Below are 26,297 nucleotides of genomic sequence, written 5' to 3'. Positions count from 1 at the left end.
GCTATGACCAGTTTCCAGTGGAAAAGGCATATGGTGCTAATCTACCATGGATAGTTTCTTAAATGAGCAAGAAATTGAAAGAACATTTTAAAGTTTCCTGTTTCTTCACTGAAACGGAGTCTTTCTGAACGCCAAGCCCTTCTTGGGCCAACAATATTATGCAAATATCCTCATGGTCGGGTCTTAAATACCCGATCTCTCTTCATTTCTTGGAGAATAGTAGTTTCACCTTCTATTTAGGTTAGCATTAAATGGAATGAGTTCTCTGTGTAGGAAAAGTATGTTGACACTACAAGAGTTAAATGGATGTAAATAATTAAGAAGTTTTTTGGTTAGTTTGTCTTTTTGCTCTTTTTGTGTTTTTGTTGGGTTGAGTACTCTATTGCTGGTGCAGCTAAAGCCCCTGCTGAAGTCACTCAGATTTTTTTGACTAAGAGGAATTTACAATAAGCCTTACATTTTGAACTGTCAAAAATAGTGAGTTTTCCTTTTTTCTCTCTTTTTTTTTTTTTTTCTTTTTGTTTGCTGGCTAAGCTCAAGAGACGAAGGGGTTTTTTAAATGTGTTTTGGATCTGCCCCAGCTTTTTTTGCAACTGTAAGAGGAGAAGGTTCATGTTCTGTATAAGGTGCTGTTTGGATCCTGAACTTATTTTAGACCATTTCGTTTCTTGGAGGTCAATGGTAAGACACTGATTTACATCATCTGAAGTTCTTGCCAAGAGTTGTGTGGTAGGCTGGATCCTTTCCTCCAAAGACTAATTGGAGGCTATCAAACTTAATTTTGGCTACTTTACGTTCAGTCTGTCTCTCTGAAAGACCAGTAAAGCTTTCCTGCTTTTCACTTCACTTAGATTTCAGTTGTAACGTTTAATCCTGGCTTTCAATTGTGATTTCAAAGAGTATGCAATGCAAAGCGGTCTATCTGGACCAGATTGGACAATAGGGTGTGCCTGCATGTACATCTGTATGTAATTCCCTTGCTTGTGTTCAATGATGTAAACCACTTTTGATGTCAGGAATATTGAGAAGCACTGTGTACCCCCAGGCCTACAATAGGGACAAGGCTCAGCTCCTTCCAGGGCGAGGCTCTGCTGCAGGACTAGTGATTGATGAAGGTGCCACCCGCCTAACAAACTGTCCTCTTCATTTCATGTGCAGGCTGAAAAAGGGTTTCATATGCAAAATCTGTCAGGATATTTCACATCCTGCTGTTTGGCTTTATTTTCCAGGTGATGAATGTTTGTATGAAAGCTTTCCTGAACTTCCTTTGGAGGAAGCAGCAGAAGCTGATGGAGAAGCTGCAAACGTCCAGTGTCCAGCATCCGTCAGCATTCAAGAGCTGTCTTCTCCAGCAACTTCCAGTGAAGCTTTCACACCAAAGGAAAGCTCTCCTTACAAGGCTCCAATATACATTCCTGATGACATTCCCATTCCTACAGAGTTTGAGCTCCGAGAATCCAACATTCCTGGAGCAGGATTAGGGATATGGACCAAAAGGAAGATTGAAGCGGGGGAAAAATTCGGCCCTTTTGTGGGAGAGCAGCGGCCACACCTCAACGATCCCAGTTATGGTTGGGAGGTAAGACACCGTACATTCTTTCGGTCTGTTGAACTCTCTTGCGTGTCTATAAACACAGAAGTATTTGCAAAATTTGAGTCCTATCCTGCAGCAGCCAGGGGATATTTGCGTGCATGAAGTCTGTGGTCTTTCAGGGCTTTCTAGATGGAAAGAAGTGTAAATTAACAAAGAAAACTGGCAGGAATTATTGTTGCTCTTCATGCATAAAAACGGTCTGGGTGGATATTAACAGGTGATACCTCTTTTGGAGAAAAAAGAGGAAGAAGTTGTGCTGTTGGAACATTTCTGTACCATTTTTAAGCTGTTCTTGGATAGTCCTACAGTACGTCTGTGGGCAAGGGGTTTGCAAGTGACACTGCACTATCTGAAAAGAAAATGGGTGCTGCTTTCAGGGTTGTGGATTGCCACTTTCTGGCGACAACGTTTAGAACAGCCCTAAAATCTAGCATTGTGTGGTTAAAATGGCTCTTGCAGAACCTTGTGCTACTCGGGAACTTTGAAAGCTGGGCGTTTGACCCTGCTTCCCTTTAACTTGATGGGAGTTTTGCCATTCATTTGGTGAAGTATGTTTGGACGCTGGTGTCAAACCCAGCATATATGGGCATGATGTGGCTCATGTTACCTCTGCAGATGCTCTGAGAGATGTTGCTTTTCCTGAAGGGGCTCGGGGTCTCCTCTGGCCAGTACAGCAGTTGCCTCTTGCTTTCCCTACTTTGGGGGGCAATGTGTTTTCCTCCTGCGGTATCACCGTGGAGCTGGCTGAGCTGCGGGTCTGTGGTCACGTCAGGGCTTTAGACCTCAAGTGGTGCACGTTGCCAGTTGTGTTATGGTGTAACAAAAGTTCTTGCATGGTTTTATTCATAGTTTTAACAATGTGCTGTAGAAACAGAGTGCAATCTCAGCTTTCCATCTGTACGTTTCCTTTGGTTTCTGATAAGAAGAGAAGTGCGGAGTTTGCACGGCTCTCCAGGGGCATGACTGACCTCTGAAGAGATGGGAGGTTCATTTTCCCAGGAAAAATTGAGTTGTGGTGGAATACAGAGGTTTGATTTGCTCTTAACTGTCCATAAACACTCGGTGAGTTCATTTCAAACTTTCCATCCAGTTTAAACTCTTGTGAAACTTGTGACAATGTGACAGAATAGTGTCAGGAGAAATTATAGACTTGGCAGCATTCTATTGAGTTAACAGACCCTGATACAACATATTTGCTGGTGAGAAATCTTTGTTATTTGAAAAAGGCACCAGAAAACCATAAAATCTGACCTTTAACCACACCACAATTAAGCTCAGATATTGACAGCAGAAATTAGAGCAAAACTGCTGAGACATAGCTGTGCTTGCAGGTTTAACATATTCCAAAATTAGAGTATTTTAAAGGCAATCCTCAGGTGGTGAGTGCAGGATAGCCTCCCTAAAACTGAGGGAAACCCATCCTGATTCTTACACGCTGATAAAGATGCTGGTAATACGCAGCAATAGTTGATAATGGTTTTCCTGCTTAAAATATTTAGAGTTTTGGGATCTGCAAAGTCCAGACAAGAAATACCTATCCTGAGAGTGCTGGAAGCTCAGCTGGCAGATTAAATCCCTTTCAAGCTGCAAGACTTGTGCCATTTGAACAGTGTTATGTATTGGGGACAGCTGGGGAGAACTATTGCAAAATGTTGGAGCAAAATCACACAAAATCAGTGGTCGAGTCCCTCTGCAATTTGGCCACTCATCTAGAAGTACTTTGCAGTGCTCAAGGGAGCTTAGAACTGAATATTTTTCCAACAAGTGGGTTAAGTATATTTATTGTAATTGAAGAGAGACAAAGAAATGCTGGTTACCAGAGTTTACACAATGAGTTAAATAGTACGTGGTGAAGGTTAGGGTTCAAGGACAGATGTGAGGGACCTGGTAGTGCTGAGGAAGACCTTACCAGTGCCCATTCCAGCCCAAGTGCTCATCACCACAGTGCTCTGGAAACCATCGTTTCCTTGAGCCTGTGCCATGGGGTAAAAAAGGGAGAGAGAAGCTGTTACTAGAGTGTGGGCTTAGGCAGTGTCAGAGGAAATGTGGGATTGTGTGGGAAAGGTGTTACCATTTATTGAGGTTTAAATACGGTCTTGGAAATTTAAGATTTTCTGGTCAATTTTTCTGTCAGAATAGGCATTTTTGTGAAACAGGGCACTTGTCCTGCCAGGTGCCAATAAGCCAGTTAATAAATGGGGAATTCAGTCTGCTGTTGCTGATATCAAGTTGATTTTTCATTATTCTATTTTAAACGGAGGAAAGATGGAACCGAAATATCTGCATGGTACTGGCTGTGGATTTAAGCGACTTTGCAGTACAGGAGGTTTTAAAATCTCTTTCCACAATGATGCTTGCTTGCTGAGTGAATTGCACTGATACAGATACTGTCATGGTATTCTCTCATGTTTGATTACATGTAATACCTGGAATAGTTCATGGTCAGCTGTGTCCGGTGGCTTCAGAAGGGGAGATGCCTCAACCTGCTCAGACTGCTTGCTGGTCCCACAGGCCAAAGAAAGTATCTTGCTGTGTCTTGGCTTACTCATTTCTTCACCTCACATGTGCATTGCTCAGAGAAATACATAGGGGGTTTGCAACATTGCTAGTGCTTCTGTACTTATTCGGTTCTCTTGAATACACTCCCCTGTGGCTACAGAGAAGATGATTAAGTTATTGGAAAAATCAATCTTTCCGTTTTATCTGCATTTTTCTGTGTTTAAGGTGAAACACTGAACGTGCAATGGTGTTTGACTTTTCTAGATGATGAAGGAAGAATCTCTTCTCAAGAAAATAACCAGCGTAAACATATTAAAGTATTTTTGGAAGGAAATATGAGCATCTTCCTGCATGTATTACTGATTTTGCTATGAAAGATTTGTTCCTTTTTTGCAATTGTTTAGGATTGCTAGGTAGCCTAGAGTGTTAAACTACAAAATTTCAAACCCCTTCATGCATGTTGCAGGGAAGGGTTTATTGCTACATACAAATTTGGACTGTTTTACAACTACATACAAATTTGGACTGTAACTACATTTTTGAGAAGGACATTTTTATTCCCTTGCAAAAGCTTGTCATAGTTTTGGGTATTTCCAGCTGTTGGGATACTTATGACTTCCAGTTTTTCTGAATGATGTCCATCTGAGTTGATATTAGGATTAGCCTGTAGTGGTCGGGAGAGAAGTGGAAGTTGGAGGAACTGCTGCTGTTAAATTTTGCAGCCAGGCAGTTGATGGTAAAGAAAAATCTGCTGCAGAAGGCTGAGGAATTTCATGGGGCCTGTTCCGACATTCCCCTATAGCAAGACTCCCTGTGGCATCGACACAGAGTTTTGCCAGAGCAAGTCCAAGAAAACAATGTCTATTGTGTCCATTTATACACTTCAGCCATAAAACACATTCTGGGACAAAGAGAATTTGCTGTGATATAGTTGTGCTTGGGTCATGATTAGAGTGCTGTAGACCAGTTTAAATGAAAAGCCATAAATTTTAATTTTATCTCATTTTGTGCATCTAGAGTCAAGCATTATCTAATCAGGTATTGGTTAGCTAAAGTACAAATCGAACAGGGGGTCACCGGACAAGGGGAAAGGTCGAGCTTTTTTGCAGTTTGTCACTGAGGTTTTAGTATTTGCCGGCAGCCCGAATATCTGAGGGGGTCGGGAGGCTGTTGCTCAGTGGTTGTTTGAAAAGGGAAAATTGACTGCTTCTTAATCAACAAAGAAAACAAGCTTTTAAGGGATGGCAGTAATTTTTTTTTTAAACAAAAGCAAGGGAACACAAATTTAGTGATTTCATCATGGTTCATGCCCTTCTATGAAAAACAACTAGGAGAGTATTTCAAAGAAAGCCTTTGAATAGGTCACCCAAGCGCATGTACCTATCTTGAACTGGCATTTTCTGGTGTACGTCGAATATTCAAATTCAGGCCTTTACTGCTACAGCAAAGTCGAAGTCTCATTCACAGGGACAATTTCTTCACAGCTCTTTTTATCCTAAACTTTTATTTCTTTTCTAGGAAGGCAAAACCAAGAGCAATAAACTCTAATAAATCACGCTTGTCACAGAAGTAAAAAATATTTTAGAGCTTTATAAAGCAGCATATAATCTGTTTATAGAGCAGAGTATATTTTCCTGTCATGGCAGTGAGGCTGAAAAACATCTCCGATTCAGTAGAGTGTGCTTGAACTGATGCTGTTACTTCTGAATGGAAGTTAGGAGGGCATTTGGCTATTTGTTTACTTCTCCTCTAACGTTTTCGATATGAGTCTTTGGGGAAAACTGCACAGCTTCCTAAAAATTGTTCTGGAGTACAGGCTCCCAGCTGGTTTACAGGGAGTTGAATCGTTGCAATTTTAGGTTTCAACTCTGCACTTTTTGGCTTTCTTTTGGCATTTTTGCAATTTAAGTTTAGGTTTATTTGAGTTTCTGGGTTCTAGGTATACAATCTATCTTTATGAAAATTAAACAACAAGTTACAAAATGTAAAGGTATAGGCTTTTAGAGTCAGAATGTAACGTATATGCTTCCAAATCTGGGTTATAGGATCTGAACTGGTGGCTTGGTTTTCTTGCTCTTCGTATCCAAAAACTGCCACTGTAATCAATGGGTGTTACCAGCTGATTCCTCTCTGTGTAATAGATGTTATCCCCTGTTTGTGAGTCCTCCTTTGGAAAACCTTTGTCGAATTTTGAAAGCAACATCTGTCTCTTTCTATGAAAACAGAACAAAAAGCATCTTCTAAATAACTGCACATGGGATTCACACATCTTAAAACTTGAGTTAAGCTATTCTTAATAAACAATGACAGTGCTGAGGGAAATAACTCCCTTGTTGTAGTCAGTGAAATCACAGTGGGAGAGAGCAGTAGATTATGTCTTTTTCAAAAAGGAAAAATAAAAGGAACAAAGGCTTAATCGTTTCTGAATATTTTTTCTTTGGGATATGGAGTTTGTTCTAGTGTTAAATAGAAAACAACTTAATTTTCTGCTGTTGTCTGACACTTTCACACTGCACTGACTTTTACAGACCAAATCTTGACCTTTCCTTGAATTATTTTTAAGAACATTAAGATGCAAAGCAACTCCACACTCAAGCAGGTGGTTGGTAAGTGGGGGAGTATAATGCAGATTCCTTGCCTAGATTTTCTCGTTGTGTATGTATTTCATGTCTACATGCAGCACAGGGGCTCAGGAACCTTTGCAAAATCATGATTGAGGAAAGGCAGAATGTGGGTTATTCTGTTCTTTGGAATTAAAGAGGAATAATTTATTTTACAGGGGGAGGGGATGCTTTTTGATCAATACAAGACCCAACCGAGTTTTGCAGATAGCACGTTCAACCCTAGCATCATCTGCTTCTGGCAGCTGCAGGTCGGGGTGACATCCCTACCTTTTCTTCAGTGCATAGGTGATGTTTTATCCCATTTGGAGCTTGGCTTTGCAAGGCGTAGAGCACTCTGGCTGACATCCAATAAAGCACTTAGGCATGGCCTTATCATCAACAGGATTACCCAGGTGTTTGAGTTAAGCATGTGCTTAGCTGCTGCGTTAAGCTCTCTGTTAGGAACATAGTGTTCAGTGTCACATAGGATGGAGTTAATACCGTATAGCTTGCGTGGGGTGAGTATGCATGAGGGTGCTTAAGACAGCCCCTTGAAAGTTGCGTACAGAAAAGATACTACTTACAGCTCTGCTAATGTTACCAGTCTGAATTCTTCTTTTGTTTGCATCTGTCTTGTGGTGTGGCTGGGACTAAGTCAGATACTATGGCAGCACTAGAAGTCCTGCAGCAAGGTAGACAGATGCTTTGTGAGCAAAGTGTTGCTCCAAGAGGTGATGTCAGTTGGATGCCCCAGCCAGTTACCTGGCTGTTAACACTAGCTTTCTCCCTGCTCAGAGGACAGACAGTTTATAATTAGAAATGAGCAAACATCAGGTCCTTGAATAGCAAGATATGAGCAGGTGGACTTGTCATTCAGTTTGAATTAAATATATTGACAGCAAAGGGGAGCTCGTGGTCCTTTGGGTTGTTTCATGTGGGTGGAAGGGGGTTAGGACATGGGGACAACCCAGAGCAGTCCGCTGTCATCTTTCTCTACTGTTTCTTACTCCCACTCTTCAGTTTTCCTCATTCTTTGATTAACGTGATTAAGCAGAGTCTCACATCGTGAGACTGGTGGGATTTGATGCTCTGTTTTTTTGTACAAAGACCATAACCTTTCCTGGCTCAGGCATGGTTGCTGCTGCTCACTGGAAGGGGAGCATGAACAAGATCTGCAAAATTCCCTTTTTGGCTCCCCAATGGAGCTATTCTCAGAAAACATGCAAAACTGTATAGCACAAGTGGCTGAGAGGCTGTAGTGGCTGCCAGAAGGGAGGTGCCACTTGCATCTGTCCTGAACCAGCTCTGGCACCAGAGATGCTGCTTATGGGGCTGAGTTGCTGAGCCGACCCAGAGCCAACCTGGCAACAGCATCAGGACGAGTTTTTTGGCCTGTGCAGGAGCTGAGGGGGTGCTGGTGTGGCATGGCTGTGAAATCTCAGATAAAACCTTTGTCTCAAATAAACCTGAAATTGTTTGTGTAGAATTGACTGTTTCTCCATCCATGGAGGATGCTTTGCCATGTCCTTGACCCTGGGGGCAGAAAATTCCCCATTTCATAGCACAATCTAAAGCCACAGAAACATCTCTGTAGGTCTGTGTATGTATTCCCCACAAAGCTACCGAGGTTTTAATTTAGTCAGGAGGAGCATTAACTCCTGAGGGAAGCAGAGTGAAACCATAAGGGTCAAGTGGACTTAGAAGTAGGAAGGGGGGAAGGAAGTTTTGTCACCATCCTCAGAGCAGAACTGTGGCAAGTTTTCAGGAATTTGTATTCCTGTTCAAAATAAGGTAGTAGTTATTTACTCAAATGTGACCTGAGCAGATTTTGAGTTCAGTAGCACTTTGTCCAAGCAGGTAATAAACTGGGAGAAAAGTTGACATTGGAGTAGATTTCTGAGATTATCAAAATACAAAGAAAAATAATTGTGAGAGATGCCAGATGTCCCTTTAAAACACAAAAACTGTAAATTGAATTTAGCCATTAAGAAAGACAACATCAGAAAGAAAAATAAAAAAGAACTGAAGAGAATAATAATTGCATCTAATAGAACTGACAAACAATCATAATTCTTCCCATTAAATAAATATGTTATAAGGAATTTATTATGAAATGCCACATTATGCAAGCCAGGATTCAAAGATGAGTTCTTTGCATTAAGTACAGTAGATGCCATTAAGGAAAACAGTCAATATGTCACTAAGCCATGGCCTGTAAAATTAAATTGATTTGGTAAATGTAAGTAAGATAGATCTGTTTGCTTTCATCATCAATTTTGAGTGGGTGAACAGGTGATGTCACCAACCTGGGAGCGATAAAGATGCAGGACCATCTGGAAAGCTTTGTGATGGATGGGCAACTGCTTTTGGATAGTGACAGTGCTGTGGTACTTTGTCACTTGGGATGCAGTACTTAATAACTTTTCAATACCATCATAATAAATTTCACTGCCTTATTAATATAGAAATGGTGAGTTATTACTGTGATGGCTATTGTAAATAACAAGAGATGCAGCTGTCAAAAGCTGATTGTTTGGGCATGTTTCTTTAAGCAACACAGTTGACTTGGGATAATCAACGTATGTCTATACCAGCAGAGTTTATTGCTCTTGTCAAAAGAAAAAGCTGCATTATTCAAAAATTATATGAAGTCCATAATAAACAAGTTTAATATATTATCAGACTTTTCCTATAAGTTTCCTAACACAGGACAATAAATCACTTTTAATAATGCCTTTCCGTGTACAATAATATCCTTATGCTGTAATAATGTCCTTTCCTAACTATTCACCAAACACAGAACTTCTGAAAAAACAGAAAGGTATCTCTCACTCATCAGAACACTTACAAAATTAAATCTCCCTATTTCATTAAAAGGCTACTTTTGATATAAAGCTGATGGGCTCTAGCTGTGTCTTTAATTTTAATTGAACAGATGTAGTTAAAAGTAATCTATGACAAAGAAATACAGACAAAATTATAACCATGTGTCCCTAAATACTGGCAGGAAAGAGCATCTGTGGATGTTTTATGAAAGCCCAGGGCTGCTCCGTGACATTGCTGGTAATGTCATCGGTCTGAGGACTGGAGAGAAACAAAATGCATAGATAGTTGTTAGCAGAAGATGAATTACCAGATCAATCATTTAGCACCATTCAGAGTATTATACCATTGTTCCCTGGGAAGATAATTAAATCAATGATGTCTTTCTTATTTGTGTAAAGAGGCACAAACTCGTAAAGAATATCCAAAGCTCCTCAAATATATTATTTCTGGATTATTTTTTTTTTAAACCCTACTGACTTTGCCTTTCAGACTCTAGCTTTGTCTCTCTTTTCAATTAAATGTCTCTCCACCATTTCTATGACTGCTGAAAAGAGAGCCAGCAGTCTATTAACAGGCAATAAAGTTCAGGAAGCCTAAGACTAGTTTCTTGGGTCAGAGGTGAAAATTGCATACTAAATGAAACAAAGGTGTGTCTTGATGGCTCAACAAGCAGTGGAGAGACAAGCGTACATATGGGCAGGAGGAGATGGTCATCATTAAACAGGAGCAAATGAAGACAGGAGTTGGTGTATGGCAAAATGCTTATTAAGCCAAATGAACACATGCACTTCAGAGGATGTAGCACTGAGGTTTGGCATTTAAACCGCTGCATGATTTAATAGTACCATTGAAAATCTGGTCATTTGGTCTAATGAAGACATCACTAGGCTTTAAAAACAAAACAAAAGCCCCAAATCCTACTTGCTAGAGCCTGCAGGTTGGGGTGTGTTTATCAGAATGGTGCAAAAATATACTTATCTGGAAGTAAAGAATAGAAAACAATAACTTGTTAATAGGGTATTTCGACCCCAGAGAGTATTAATATGGCTTTTTATTGACGTGACAGCCCTCGTATTTCCTGGCTGAACAGTAGGTGGCACACGCAGGAGTGAGGACATAGGTTGTCATAATCCAGCCCGATTTTGTATAATCACATTAACTTTGGCACATACAATAAGCATTAATTTGGAAAAAAATAGAAACGTTAAGTAGCCTTTCCTTTTAAAATCGAGTCCTAGCATTTAGTGTGCAAAGATGTAAAAGATCCCACAAAAGGCATAACATTTCATCGGGTGAAGCCTATGGCGTAAAGGGGCTCTTGTGTATAGTGGGTTTCCCAAAGTGTTGTTCTTAGTCTTAACTTGATGAAGTGTATTGGCAAAGTGCACAGAGCCGGGTTTTTACATGCTGCCTCAGAGACCTGGTGCGTAGCTGTTTGGGATTTCTGAGAATAATTTTCAGTGCCTTACTATCTTCTCAAAATGACCTCGAGTGGTAAATTGGCTTTCAGAAATGTAGCTATAACTATATGGGTATTTTGTTAAAAAATTAAATCTGAATATTCATGTTTTCTGGGAGATTTGTGGTCATGGTATTTCTGTTGCTTACAGCAGCAGGTATTTCAAAACCATGTTGATTTTGTGCGAAAATTTAAGTCTCTCTGAGATGGAAAAATGGCAGTTTGGGTATGGGAAAGTGTCAGCATTACTGCATTTACAGAAAATATTCTTTAAAGCCAAAATCCAAGCAATCATCTAGCGATAACCTCTGCATAAGCCAAAAATCTGCATGCGAATGTGGAAAAAGTGACTTTTCTTGCTAGTGTTAATGTGGCATCTACCTGTTTGGAATACCTACGTGTGTAGGCATCTAAACGACCGGTTAACAAGGAGGAGAGAAACCAGTTTTTCTATCTCTAATGCTAAAACCAGAAATGAACCTGCCAAACCCTCTGTGTCTGCAGAGGAAGATGGTGTTGATGCCCAGAGAGAGCAGGCGTGTGCCGCAGTGCCGTGCCCATGGCCTTTGAAATATGCCTTCTCTTCTGCACAGAAGACATTATCTTTGTTTCCCCTCAGTTAAGACTATGTAAGGAGGCCTTTTTTTCTTATTTATTTGAAGATCTGTGGTCTCAAAATGAATTTTTTTGATCCCTTGACCCCTGGCAGTGCACTTCTCTTTTCTTCCTTCATCACAGTTTTCTTTCCCCTCCCATAGCCAGGGCTACTGTCCTCCATGACATCCCAAAACCTCACGAGTCAGCTAAGATCCTCGTTCAGCCTCTTGAAAAACCCTGTAATTTTCTTCTCTTTGGCCCTTTCCAAATCCTTTGCAAGTCTCGTCCATCTCTGGCCATCATCTTCCTTTATTTTTTCAGCAGGCCACTGCCATAATGTTCATCTTTGCCTCTGGCATTGCCTGTGTACACAGTTTGCTAACCCGGCTTATTTGCCTTTTAGTGTCTACATATATTTTAGTTTTCCACTGCATCCTTTCCTGTCTCTGCTCTTCTCATGTCAACATTTCAGTGTCCCTCAGTCCACCTAGGCTGGGTGCTCCACTGCTCCGGGGGAGACAGGCTGCCTGTATCTTCCCACAAACTCTTCTCTCTGCTTGAAATATCACCGCTTTCACCCTTGGCAAAGCGGCTTAATCCCTACCAATACGAGGCCCCGCTATTTCCTTTCAAAAGTTGATTTTTTTCAAATTATCTCCCAAATTTGATGGCTGGCATTGTTGTGAAAAAGGCAACATTTCAACTTCTGTGCTCAAAGCCTGTTCCCTCCCACCCATGCAAGCGAAGCTGAATAAAATGTGTTTTAGGCAGAAATAATGATGCCTTGTTTCCACACTAGTTTAAATAATTATTTGAAAATTACGACTTTAACAGAAGCTGCTGTGTGTGTAAAGAAACCCTCCTGGTAGGGATTCAGCTCTGTAAGTGTGGCTTGTTTGGCATTTGCATTCAAATACTTTTGTGCTTCTGGAGCGTTTTTTAAGACTTGACTATCTGCTGCCACCACCCATGACAACAATGCACAAGTAGAAGATGAAAATTCTGGTTTTCAGCCCCAGCATTCCTGAATAAAATTTAGCTGATTGCAACAGTATCATTTTGGGTGTGATTTTTAGTGGGTTTGACTTTGAATGGGTTTAGAAAAGGTGCTTGAGCGGCTTTTGTCCCCATGCTAATGCCCCCGCAGCAGTGGGAGTCAGGAGGAGTGAAATGATGACCTGAAATAGCAGACTGCTCCAAACAGAGCTGGATTAATGTGAAATGGGGCCCTCTCCCCATCCAGCCAGGAAGCCTTCAGCCAGCCTGGGGGCACCCGTGCCATACCCCATCCCGCATCCCCTCGCAAGCCCTCCCCATCAGACCCACAGCCACTGAGCCCCTGCTCCTCGCGCAGCAAAGAAACTCCCCGAAGTGGGTGTCCAGCAGCCCTGGCAGGGTGATGAGCTGTGTGCCATGCCAAACATGAAACGGCGGAGGGATCAGAACCCAATTTGCCCATATTTTGATGGGTTTTGTACAATTTTTTATATGAGACGGATGCGTTTGATATGTTTGGAAAATTCGGCAGCAGTGTTCCTCCTGTGATATTGCCAGGCTTGCTCTGTAACACTGAAGAAGAAGAAAAAAAAAAAGCCTTAGTGTTGGGAATTATAAATAATTTGATGCAACAGGTTTAAGTTACCATTTTTGTGGTGAAAAGAAAAGCTTAGCATGATCCAGATTTTCCTTGGTTTCCTCCCATTCTGCTGAGAAGCAGAGGTATTCACATTTCTTTGTCTAACAGTTTTATAATGTCTTAAGAGATTAACAGTGAGCATGAATGAGGGGCTGAGGATTAGACGACAAAAAGCCCAGGCCGTCCACTACCTTGTTTGCACATTTTACATTTTTCAGCATTGCCGAGTGAGTATAGAAACTAAGGAAAGATAATAAGGACCAGAGTCCCAAAAGTGTTTAGTGATTCAAAAAAATTCAGATGCCATGTCAGAACTGACAGAATGATGGAGCATTATGTGGCAGGACCCACTTTTTTGTCTTAGGGTAAGCTCTCGCCCTGAGTGAATGCAGATGTTATCGTAGGATCCCAGACAGACAGTCAGTGAAATGTGACAAGCTGTCAGCAAAGTTACACTATGTTGAGTTTGCTAAAATACCCCAAAGCTTTGTACGTGGCTTTTATTTATTATTTATTTATTTTTTATACATAGAAAAGTTGGCACAATCAATCTGAAAAAAAAAGGAGGGAAGAAGAAAAAAAACCCAAAAAAAGCAATGGTTACAGTAACCTTTCCGGTCAGAAATCCTTTGAATGGATCAGACGTGGCTGTAAAAGTTTTTTTTAAGAGTAGAGGAGAATTATCATCTGAAATATTTGGAAGGTTCTGTTGGTGTTGGTAAAATTTCTGAAAGCAAAGCACATGCATGGTAAGGCTGTTAACCACATGTCATACTGTGTCAGTCATTCCCTGAATGATTTGGGTATTTACCCCTGTGAAATGCTTAGTCAAACCAGTAATAGCAGCCAGCAGAAGTGAATCCTACCAGTACTCAGCTTGGCTTTCTCTTTAGTGGGGCATCAGCTTCAAAATACAGGGTTTATAAGCAACTGTAATTCCTTTACACTTTTTTTTTGTTAACCTCAGAAGTAGAAACAAACAAGCTGGTAAAATGGTAAACGGAATGGCAAAAAGGATGTAAAGTGAACTGATCAAAACGTGTTTGGGAAAATAAAAATATACATCAGGGCAAATTGATGTAAATGATCTGAATTCAGACACCCTGAAGTAATAATGAGGCTCAGAAAATTACTTTTGTTTTGAAATTTGGGTCTACAAGGGATGTTTGATTTGTAGATATTGTAACAAGATATAAGCTTTTTCAATTTTGAGTAGAAACCGAAGGGCCCCATTCTGCATAATCCTAAATACTTAACTCTCAAGGAATCTGCAGGGAAGTGTTGTTATTTATATGCCAACACACTCCCAGGACTGTGCTCAGTATTTTCTTGTTTTAATACTTCATTATGTAGAAAATATAAATATATACTGGGAAACTTGACTATTTTTACACATGCAACTGATTTTCACCTTTGAATTAGGACTGCATCAGATTCAAGCTTTTACATAATTAGAGGACGGGGGGCCTGAAATACTGATGTTTTCAATTTCTTTCACAGATTTATTTTAAAGGTATATTTCATTATACAGGCAAGTAGATTTTGATTTGAAAATGCTAAAGTAAATTGCCTATCTGCTTTGTAAGTAATTATATATATCATTCACAGGAACCCCTTTAATAGTCTGTATTCTTGTCTTATTACTGTTAGCTTAAGCCTAAATTTAACAAGAAGGCTGTTTATAGTGGCACAAACTAATATATTTTGCTAGAATACAAGTTGCAGTATGTTCATTCTCTTCAAAGCAGAGCGGAATAATGCACGTGATTTATAATCAGTTTAAGTCTCCTTTTGAATGAGATGATCTTTCATTATTTGTTTCCATATACTGAAAATATTAATTTACTTCTAGAAGCAGGGGAGAAAGGGAAACAGAGCCAGCCACAATTTAGTGTAATTTGTGTTACGGCAAAATGTGTTACCAGACAACACAATAACCTTCCTTGATTTGGAAAAATGGGATGCAAAGACGCTTAAAAGATAGCAATCTCGTGCAGTGTTTTTTTCAAAAAACCTGAAGTAAACAATCCAACTAAATTACGCATATGGAGGAAATGATTGAGAATATGTTTAGCTGGTAATCGCACTCATGCCGAAGTTTTAAATTTCATCTGTCTGCTCAGATCTATTGTGATCCATTAAGTGGCTTCCTTTTTTTCCGACAAATTGAATGCTGCAACTGCAAGGAGCTCTTTTGTTCTTTTAATTCAGTCAGCATGGAAATGATTTTCTCATTTCAGGCCCTTTTCTGTCCTCTCTTCATTGTGTCAATAAAATAGAGTTGTGCAGAGCTGCTCTAATCAGCTTAGAGTGCTAATTCATTGCATGGGATGCTATCTGGGTCCGGCTACAGGTGGGCACTATAAGGGGTCAGTCTCCAGGGGAGTCTAATTATGTCTCTCTTGGGTCTTGTTTGCAGAATAACTGAAATCTCAAACTCTGGCTTAAGAAAGGAAGGGAAAACGCAGAGACGTAGGCATATAGGAGCATGCACTGTCTCTAGATGTACCTGCTCGGTCTTTTAGTTGCTTCTATTTTGACACTGTTTGGGGAACGAAATGCTTTAGTTCAGTGGCATAAGATTATTAAGACACTTTGTAGTTCAATTTAAAAATTTAAATAAGAATGTGGTCATTTTGAGATATAGGTGTGCAAGAGGGAAACTGATGCTGTGGTGCTGGTGAGGGTTTTAGGGGAGGTTTGCCTTTAAATGTTAAAGGCTTTCAAAAGACTGATGAAAAACAAGAAAATGTATTATTTGGATAACAAATCCTCTCTGCACATGCCAGTGGTGGTCTTTAGCAAGCTTTTTGCCAGGGCACCAAGGTACACTGAGTGCAAGGCAGCCTGTCCAGCGCTAAGGAGCCTAGGAAATCCCAGGCAAGTGGGGCAGGGAGCTGGGCTCCCCCGTCCCACCCCAGTGCCTAAAGCCCATGGCAGCCCCGTCTTCTGGTGCGGAGGGGCTGTGCTAACGGCAGGAGGTGATGCTTTCTGCTGGGCGCTTCGGGTCCTGTACTGGGTTATCTCAGAGAGCTGCTAGGGAAAGGTCAAGAGAGGACTAGTGCAGGGGGAATGGAAATCTCAGGTTTATCTTCTGCCCCAATATCGCACAGTTTGGCATCAGAAGTCTCCCTGATGCAAGGCAAGCATGCTGCAGGCTTTGTTGTTTTGGTTTTGGTTTTAGTTGGTTTTTTTGTTTATTTGTTTGGGTTTTTTTTTCCTGTTTTGTTTGTTTGCTTGTTTGTTTTTAAATAGATGAACTTATGTTTGCCACCGATCACAAACAAACTGAGAAAAGTGGTGCTGGTGGGGAGAGGGGGTTAGGTGACTGCTGGTGATGTCTCCTGTCACCTTGTCCCAGGGTGGGAGGCGTGGGAGCATCTGCCCTGGGATGTGTCCTTGCCTCTGCCAGCCTTGCACCCTTGGGGCAGTCCCTGGCACCTTTTCCATTAGGGACTGAGCAGAAAGAGCCCAGATTTCCAAGACAGATGTGATAGACACTGCCAAATCACTTCCTGATGTCGTGCCAGCAACCCCAGCGATGTTACAGCACGCACAAGTCTGCTCCTAGCACTTGCTGTGCAAGCCAACAGAGATGGGCATAGACAAAATAGTAATTATGGATCTCCTACCAGAAATTTCTCAGCGCTTTGAAGATGGCAGAGAAGCCCTGGCACTCCTCCTCTCCAGGGAGGAAGGGCATAGCTTGTTGCAGAACAGGCAGAAAGAAAAATGCGGTAAAAGTGGTAAACACAACTGTGCAAATCATACATTTCCTTAACAGTGTAGCAAAAGGTAAAAGAAGCTTTATTTGGACAACATTTTTTTTTTAAAATTAACATGAAGGTTTTCTCACAGAATGCATTTCCTGTGCTCACAATTGCTTGTGCAAAAATTGGGCACTTTGGAGTTACTTTTAAAATCTCATACCTGAGAAAAATTATTGGGTCCCTCCCAGCCTCTTTTACCCCTGTGACTGAGGTTCTCACTTGCTTATGTGTAAGAAAAGCAGAGAGGGGATGGCTGTGGCATGTACCCGGGGCAGGGGCAACCACTCTCCTGGATGGAGCACAGGGAGTTTGGGGAACGGGCATGTGACACAGTCTCCCAAAAGCTGGTGCCTTTTCTGCGGAGAAGCCAGTGCAGGCTGCAGAAGGGATTTCAAGGCAACGTGAGCTCGGCAGGACATCAAAGCCTCGTCCTTAGCTACTTCCACAACTGCAGTTTTCCATCACTCCAAAGTGAACCTGATTGAATTTGGGCAGGACTGTTCCCCATGGGTGGATTTTCTACAGGAGCGATAAGCTGTCAGTCTATTGTGGTTTTGTGGCAGAGCTGCCACCATGAAAATTAATTAACATACCTGAAGACACCCTGAGCAGGAAATCATAGTGCTGCTCTGTGATTCAGGGGTGAATAGGATCTCTCTATTATCAAAAACTCCATCAGGGAAGAGGAAATTAAGTTCCTAATTAGACAGTGTCCAAAGGAAGAAGTGAGGCATTGAAGAGATGAAGAAAATTGAGAGGTAGCTGATGCACGTATCAGGCTAATGATAGAAAAGGAAATAGTAGAGCTTGAAAGGTCACTGACCTTATTAGGCTAGGAGAAAAGTAGTAGATCTTCAAAAGCTTTCACCTATGATAGGTTGACAATGTGTGAAGTTCTCTAGATGGTCAGAGAGGAAAGACAGCCCAGAAAGAGCATGGGAACAAATTAGGTAGATTACAGTGAACTGCATCAATGCAGCATGAAAAGCGTGTTTAGAAAAGAGAGGAATTCAGAGTAGAAATAGCCAGAGATGTTTCATTATTCGACAAGGTCTCTTTTCAGTACGAGTACAGGATTTTCTTTCCCACTTGGTAATCTTATTTTTTTTTTCTAATATCAATTAAGCTCAATAATGATCCCTCACTGGGTATAACATTTCCCTAGTGAAGTATTTGCTTTCTGCTAAACTGAAATATTTCGGTGGTAGCCAATTCTGAATTTTAACTTCAGTGAGATGAAGATAGCACTGCTTAATAAAAGCTTCAACGTTGCTTTCTGAATATAAGAAACATGTTCTACATCACTTAGTGAAAGCATTGCAGCTCCCTTAGTGGCAAGAGACTTTTACCTTGGAATACCAAACCTGGCCAGCTGCAAGAGTTTTAAAGGCTGTTATAGGTTATTTTCTCAGTAGGTAAAATCTTCCTGGCTCTTTAAATGAGATATTACAAGAAACAAGTCTATAGCAAGTCAAATGAAATACCCCTGCAGCCTGCCTCCTCCCAGCCTCTCTTCCTGCAGCAGTTTTGTGCTGTACATAGGTGATTTCTCAGAGCCAGCAAGGCCTGATTAAAATCTTCCCTGCTGGTTCATGTACAAGCATGGGTTTGAGTTTTAGAGGTAGAGTCGCTTCTCTCTCTTTCTGGTAAATGCGCAAGTTTTCTTGTTCTGACTGTTGATAGGAAAGGGGGAGAAGGAATGCAAAGAAGAAAGAGGAAATTAAAAATCCAGCACAGCGTATTTTTCATGCAACAGAAGCAATCCATTTACAATGTAACATAACAGCAGTTTTTCAATCAAAATAAATGAGGACAAATTCTCTGCTGGTAAAAAATGGATGTAGCACCATGACTTTCCTTTAACATAAGCAGAGTACAATCCATTCCAACAGTACCGTTATAAACCATATGTGAAGACAGACCGGGAAAAAGCCAAAGTTTTTTCTTTTGTTATAAGAAAGTGAAATGGTGTTTTTTTGTTGTTTGGGTTTGGTTTTTTTTTTGTGTGCTGTTTTTTTTTTTTTTAATGCTATGGATAAAAAAGTAAATACTGTTGTATTCTGAAATTAAAAAACCCTTTGTGGACAAATGCTACTATGTGGTATTTGACAAATAAGGCAAAAGGTGCTTCCAGATTCTACCTTGAAGAGTTAATGCTTCCTCATCATCAGAAGAAAAATCAAACATGGTACACTTCACATCTTTTTCTGGTGCTTGTGATCCTGCCCTGAAGCAGAACCACTTTGTAGGACTCCAGCCTGGAGGCCAGAAGTGCTGCTGAACCCGTTGAGCAGAGGTGCGGTGCATGCCTCCATCCCTAGGAGGGCTCTGCAGAAAGGTCTTATGGGTCCTAAAGTTCCTGGAGATGGAGAAGGGCTGCCACCCCCGATTAGATGTGGTTTGTAATAGTATCGTCCTGTTTTCACTCACCACAGTAGAACATTTCTACTAGGCTAACAAGGCATAGGGTAATGAGAAACATGCCAAGTTTAAGGGAAAGAGGAGTCGAACCTACATACAGGAAACAAATGCGATCAATTACCCCAAGTGTAGAGCTCACAGATACCTTATCTTAAGGCTCCTTAAAGTAAGAACTTGATTGTTTCCAAATGCGTCTAAGGAGCTAGTGATAGAAACACATTAATACGAGAGACGTGAAATTTTATTACCTCCAAAAATTGTCATTATTACTTGCTTCTAAAGACATGGAAGAATCAACACAACTGTCTAACACATGATCATAGCAATAAATCTACGGCTACCTATGCATGTGCGGGCTGTACATGTAGAAGCAGAGTTTTAACATTATATTATCACAGTCATCTAAGTAATATTTCAAAAAGCCACCGGTATTTATCACAAAAAAATTTCCTCTCTTACAGTTTATTCATTTTTTTTCATTAGCACTGGACTTTTTTCTTTTCTTCAAATATTTTAAAGAAGCTCGGCTGGTGATTATTCTCATTGTAGGTGTTAAACCTTCTGTAGACTGTTACTGAACTTAGATTGACACTGGAAATGGGGATCGTTAGCTGAAATTTCTGACAAATGGTGCATTTTCTGAAGACACTTTAGGAGCAGGGAGAAATGTGTAATGGCAAGCTCATACTAAGGTATGGATTTGACCTAAAGTTACTTGACTCTCTGCTAGATTTTTTATTGTAAATCTGGTTTGTTTAGGACAGGATTATATTCTTTTTCATGAAATTGCTACTGTCTATAGGAACATCGCCCATGAATGAATGTGTGGGAGACAGAAAGTCAGTGTGGGCAATCTAACACACTCTTCCTGTGCATGCAAGTTGTGTGTGAGATCTGATGGAGGTATATGACCGCAAAACTTGGAATTGCATTAGACCAGTTGTTCGAGATGAGCGTGGTGCTGCTTATACCTTGTGGGTGGACTTACACTTGCTGAGACTATGACTGTGGAGCAAGGCAGAGTGGTGCCACTGGTTTTAACAGCAGTAACACCAGCATCTGGTGTTCCTACACATGATAGTATTCCATAGGAAAGCAATTTAAAAGTTAGGCACTCAGGGTTGATTTTTTTGGTATTGGTAGGTATTGGTAGGTATGATATTGGTAGGAGGAATCAAAATACAATGTTGGTTTTTTTTGTCAGTAAAGAGTCCAGACTGAATTTCCAAAGAGTCTGTTCACTTTGTAAATCTGCACCTGATCCACCTTTGCATAATGCAGACTGAAATGAGGGCTAGAACATTTCAGTTTTGCTAGACATCTCTTGACATCGGTGTTGCTGTATGAAGGGGGTTATTGCTTTGTCCTGCAGGGGCAGGATTGTTTCCGTTAAAATGTGTTTGCTTCTCTCCTGAGATAACAAGTTCAGCAGCATCTTTAACACACTATTCTATTTAGCATCGTTGTTTTGTGTCTGAGATAAAAATTAAATTGTTCTAACATACATGCATGTTTACTAATTTCAAAAGAATGAGGTGTTTATTACAAATGATCATTTAAACTCTTCAGACATGCTTGTTATAGTGATGCATGGGGTGGTCATTTCAAAAGACAATGTTAAAAAAAAAAAGTTTCAGGCATTTTCAGCTGGAATTATATTCAATACCGACCTGTTATGGTTTATTAAAGTTCTGCATTTTAGCCTGGAGACATTTGCTGGTGCAAAAGTAATGGCTGCTTTAACATTCGTGTACAAAAGTGGAATTTAAGAGATTAACTTGCATTTGACCTACTTCAGCTCTCCTGGTACTGAGGGGTGCAGAGGCACAGAATTAATTTCTCTCAATTTGTGGCTCTCAGGGGTGCTGCTAAAGTTTGAGAGTGCTTGAATTTTAAGAGTCTCCTGGTGTGCTGAGAAGGTTTTGTTACTGCATGGAGTTCTGTTAGCGGCAGGGACTGAAGTGCCAGTTTTATCTATTTGATTAATAGCCTGATTGAGTTCTAGTGTATCTTTGAAAGAAAAAAACATATTTTCTCTCCCACTCGAACAGCATTTTTTCCCACATATGCCGATTCTTCTATCTCACCCAGTAACAGCAACTTGAAACAGCCAATGGACTGAGAAGTGTCTGCTGGGTGTAACTTCTAGTCTGCAGCTCTCAAGCTGAGATCAGCTTTACATACAGATCTGTTTTACCTTCACAGTAATCTGGGATTTACCCAGGATCTACTGTATGTTTGTTGTGTGTGATATTAATGGGCTGCTCCTAACAGGATATAAGTCAGGGTAGTATTGTTTGGACTGATGTGATTTTAAAAGCTAGCAAATGACTGTGCAATTATTACTCCAGTGATGTGTCTTTACCGCAGTGTTAATGCATCTAAAGAGATTTTTGGCAAAGCAATTTATACACTTGTGAAATTGGCTGTAACTACTGAATGTACAACACTTCCTTTTCTCCCCGAGTTTAAAAGGTCTGTTTTAGTTCCTTATCAATATGCTTCAGCCCTCCTTTTCCTTTTAAAATAACTGCTGTTCAGTGGAAGATTTCTTTGTGCAGAATCAGGACTGACATGACGTGATTTATTCCCAGCTCACTGCAGTTTATCAAGGAAATAAACAGAGGAAGCAATAATGCATGTAGGTACCTTCCTGTGTCAAATATGCATGTTGGGGAATAAGATGATAAAGACAAAAGATTTCTAAAGTCTTCTGAATAATTTTTTTATTGATTTATCACATTGTCACATAGGTATATTGGCATTGAGTATTTATCGTTTCTTGAAATTTTAAAGTAAAAGCAACTTCTGCTTCTCTGAGATCTCCAGCTAAATCATAGCACAGCAGAGTCTGGAGGCTGCGTGTTTGTATGTTACTGTTTATCAACAAGCACAACATTAAGCGTCTTCTGCCTAAAAGAAAAAACGCATATTAACCACAGCAAAACAAAACATGTATCTTTGTATTTCATAACATACATGAAGAAACCAGCAATAGTACCAGGATCCATGTAAACATGTGCAGTGCACTTCTACAGGAATGCAATTGAATTGTGTAATGTTTACCTATCAATTTAATAGAGACTAATTGTGCTGAGAATCTTTTCTGGAAGTTCACAAAGCCTTTGCCAGGTTTTGTTGTTGGATCCAACTTCCAAAACCCCGTGATTACAGGAAAACATAGCTTGTCTTTGGATCTGTGATCTATCAACTATCTAGCTGCTTATTTTCAGCAAGTCTGGACTGACCAGTGCTTTTACCTTAAGGAAGTGGCTGATCTTTTTATTTCAGGTTAAGGAAATTAAGATAGATTGTTAAAATAGGGAGGTTTTATACACAGAGCTCTTCCACAGGGCTTCCTGTAACGGGATGCACACAGACATAGCTCAATGGAGTTGTTTTTGGCATGTAACTGCTGTTAGAAGTCATGAAGGATTTTCCTGGTTTTTAGGGGGAAAAAAAGTAGAATCATTGACTGTTTTGAAGATTCACTGTTAAAACATAAAACCATATTCCTATGATGAGTTCTTAAAAATGTATCAAGGCCACCCATTTCAACTCTGGAGAGGTATATCTTGCTGTGGTGTGTTTTCTTGATTTTGTGGCAATTTTTAAAGCTCGTATATTAAGGTTTGCTAAAAAAACTTGAAAACTTTTGATTTTATGTTTCTTACTCTTCTTTCATCTGGTGGAAAGCTTCAGTTATTGCCATATATGCTCCAGTGAAAAGCAACAGCACCGGTACCCGACCCAGTGTACAGAGTTAATGTCCTGCAATCTTTCCCTGCTCCTGAGAGTCAGAGGGAGTTTCCAGCTTCACTTTTCCTAGCAGCTGCCAACGTTGTCAGCACTGATCTGTCAGAAAGGATTTTTCCTGGCAAAACTTTGAAGCTCCTTTCTGACATCCCCAACAAACTAATTGTTGTCTCCTGCCTCCGAGAGCCCTCTGAAGTCCCAACGAGTTAGTGTCTTCTCAAGAGATGAGAAAGGGGACTCACAAAATCAATTTATCAGGCTATTACGCATTGTCATCAGCCAAAACAAAAACCTGCTAAAGACAGGAGAAAAAGAAGAAGAAATGGGTCTCTGAGAAAAGGTTACAGAACATCCATCTTCTCTCCTCTTCCAATTGTTTCCTTTCTTTACCCATTTTCATACCCATTTCCCTCCACTAAAAGACACTTTATGACAAGCATTGTAATCTCTTTAGACCAGGGGGGAACCTCTTCTTTAGGACCAAATCTTTGCAAGGCGTGAGTGACAGCGGGAAGGGGTCCAATTGCCACCGAAGACACTAGGCAATAAATCATCCACCCTGGCATCAAGTGGCTGGACTAGTCTCCACTTCCTGATGGCCACCAGTGCCTGGCGGTGACAAAACAGCTATTGTCAGCGCCCAGCAGCCACATTCCCTCCTTCTCCCTGCCGAGGCTTTAAGTTTACCTAAGGCATAAGAAACACAGATTATAGCATCAGGAAAGAAAAAAAAAAGGGAAAGTCTGCTGTGGGTAGGAGAAGGGGTACGTGAGAACGATGCTATTACCGTGTACTTTTCTAAGTCCCAACAATAGTAGCGACTGGAGAAGTACCGTCAGGTTTTTTATTGGTAATTACTAAAATGCCTTTTGAAACCCTCCATCCCAGATGGTGATTTTGTTGTTTTGTTTTTAAGACTTTCCATTTCCAGGTGACCCCTGGTGCTGTGGTTACTCTTTAACTGAGGCAAGGCAGTGCTAGGAGGTGTGCACTGTTATAAGCACAACAGCTCTTCACCAAACAGAACAATCTTAAGGAGGAAATACTGGATGGAAAAATAAGTGCTTGTCACCCAGATACAAAGATTGGAGCGTGTTTTGGATTCTTTCAGGCCAAACCCAAATATCTTTGCATTGTCAAGTTATCACACCAAATACCATCATGAGGTTTTTATCATTCACAACTAAGTTGCCATGAAGGAAGCTAAAAAAATGTGTCAGGTTTGTTCCACCGAGAGGCTTATGCACTGCTATTGCATAAAAGACGTTAATAGATAAGTTGTAATCAGCTTGGAGTTACATATTAACTGAGGAATTATGGTAAAGAGGAATAAAAGACTCTAGTGGGATGAGTCTTTAAATCTGAAAGCCCTCAGAAGGTCACCAAAGGATAAGAGTAGCAGAATATTTATCACTGCTGCTTTTTTATCCTTATTGATTTTCCTCTCAGTGTCATTAGGGTGTTTCCTTTAGACAAACGAGCTAAAGAACACTAACCATTTATTAATTATTGTTGATGCTGGGAAAAATGACCTGTTCTCTTCAGAACACCCCTCAACTTAGTGCACTTGCTAAATGCAATGCAAGAGAGGAACTTGACTCTGGAAATTTAAATAATGAATTAGTTAACGTGCCATTGACTCCTCTATTCTGTTGTGGTAAGTGGAAATCTATGTGCATTTGTTTCCCAATGTGCTGCTGTTCTGTACGTCCACTGCCCCGGTTCTCAATTATAAGGACCATTTTGGGGTATGAGAATGCAATGGATATTAAAAAAAATAAATGTCTGGAGCTCCGTAGTCAGTCAGACAAGCCTTTCATTATCATAAGAAATATAGAGATTATATCATCCTTCCAAATATCGACTAGCCTGAGGGTGAATAGTTTTTGTTTGAGTGAGTGAGTAAAACATCATTAGTTTTTTCATGATCACCATGGGAAAAGCTGACAAGTAGATTTTTCTGTTGGCTGGTATATTTTCATGACAATTTTGTAAGGCTATGTTATACGGTTCTGCATATAATGAAACTCCTTTGTAGTTTAGTAACAAGGAAAAATATCATTCCTTTTCTTTTTAACTGTAAATTGATTAGGCTGACTGAACCTAGCAAAAGTAACCAGGACTCTTTGTTTTAAAATTTTGAATTATTTAATGAAAAGCCTTTAAGGTCTTTGGATTCACAGTCAAATTGCTACAGAGAGTAAATGAGATGAAGGTTTTTCTAGGCTCCATGACAGTTCTATCCCATTTCATCATCTTAACTAAAAAATAATCCTATCTAACTTGAAATCCACAGCAGCTGTAAGTAGAAAATAAATCCAAACAGCAGCTCAGACTTGTAACCTAACAGCCATCATAAATAATCAGAATCTATTTGAAGGTGGAAGATGGGACATTAGAAGCTATTTACACTACTAGAGTGATGCCATTGATCAGTAACAGCAACCCGTAGATAAGACTCATATGATGTCATGGTTATTTATGATGGGAATTGACAGTAAAGCTACTATAGAACTTTCTTCCCGACAGCTTCATTCATTTCTGTTTGTGATGCATTTTGCTGTTAAAGAAGCAATCAATAGCAAAATTGTGGTGATAAAAGTTATTACTGGTTAAATATATGAAAAATGTGCCTGTGTGCGTATACATATATAATGCCAACTATGAGCACATTAAAAAATTAGGTCAGCAGAATTTATTTAATATTTTTTATTACCAATGTACAGTAAAGCCATTTTATGTTCTTTGATGGTGAGCATGTACTACAGTCCGATTTATTTTCTAATCTCATCAAACTGATTGCGACCGTGAGAAATGCAGTGTTGCAAAGATTTAATGTAACATTAGAGGTTCTCTGCAGTAAGCCTTATGGCTCGCAGTGTGTTGGTGCAGGTCAAAGAAGAGGGGTAAAAAGCACTTTCAGTCCAGTAGCAGACTTGGGAGCCTGCAGAATGTGTCCAGCATTAACGCCTGGCAACCAGCAATTAAGAGGGTTTTGGCAACAAGCAAAGACTACTGAAATAGAGCAGTACCCCTGCACTGGCTCCTGTGTGCGTGCATGCAAATGCCAGTTTTGTGGGCTGTTTAAAAAAAAGTACAAAAAGCGCAAGAAAACATTCTTACATAAGCTCTTGGT

At 40.3% G+C, this 26,297-nt stretch overlaps 1 protein-coding gene across 8 annotated transcripts in view; it reads left to right on the top strand.

The window, feature by feature from the left end:
* Nucleotides 1-26,297, top strand: part of MECOM (MDS1 and EVI1 complex locus) — a 348,460-nt gene that overhangs the window by 151,072 nt on the left and 171,091 nt on the right. For 6 of the 8 annotated variants that reach the window (XM_080409259.1, XM_080409255.1, XM_080409253.1 and 3 more), the window contains exon 1: nucleotides 150-1,579. In XM_080409259.1, coding sequence (XP_080265385.1) covers nucleotides 1,010-1,579 — 570 coding nt within the window. In that variant the 5' untranslated portion in view covers nucleotides 150-1,009. Of the gene's footprint in view, nucleotides 1-149; nucleotides 1,580-26,297 lie in introns of those variants that run through there. The other 2 variants (XM_080409257.1, XM_080409256.1) reach the window with 1 other exon arrangement.

Source organism: Falco punctatus (genome assembly GCF_963210335.1).
Source record: "Falco punctatus genome assembly, chromosome: 13".
NCBI lineage: Eukaryota > Metazoa > Chordata > Aves > Falconiformes > Falconidae > Falco > Falco punctatus.
Note: the sequence above shows the minus strand (reverse complement) of the source record. Positions and strands in the feature narration are given on the sequence as shown.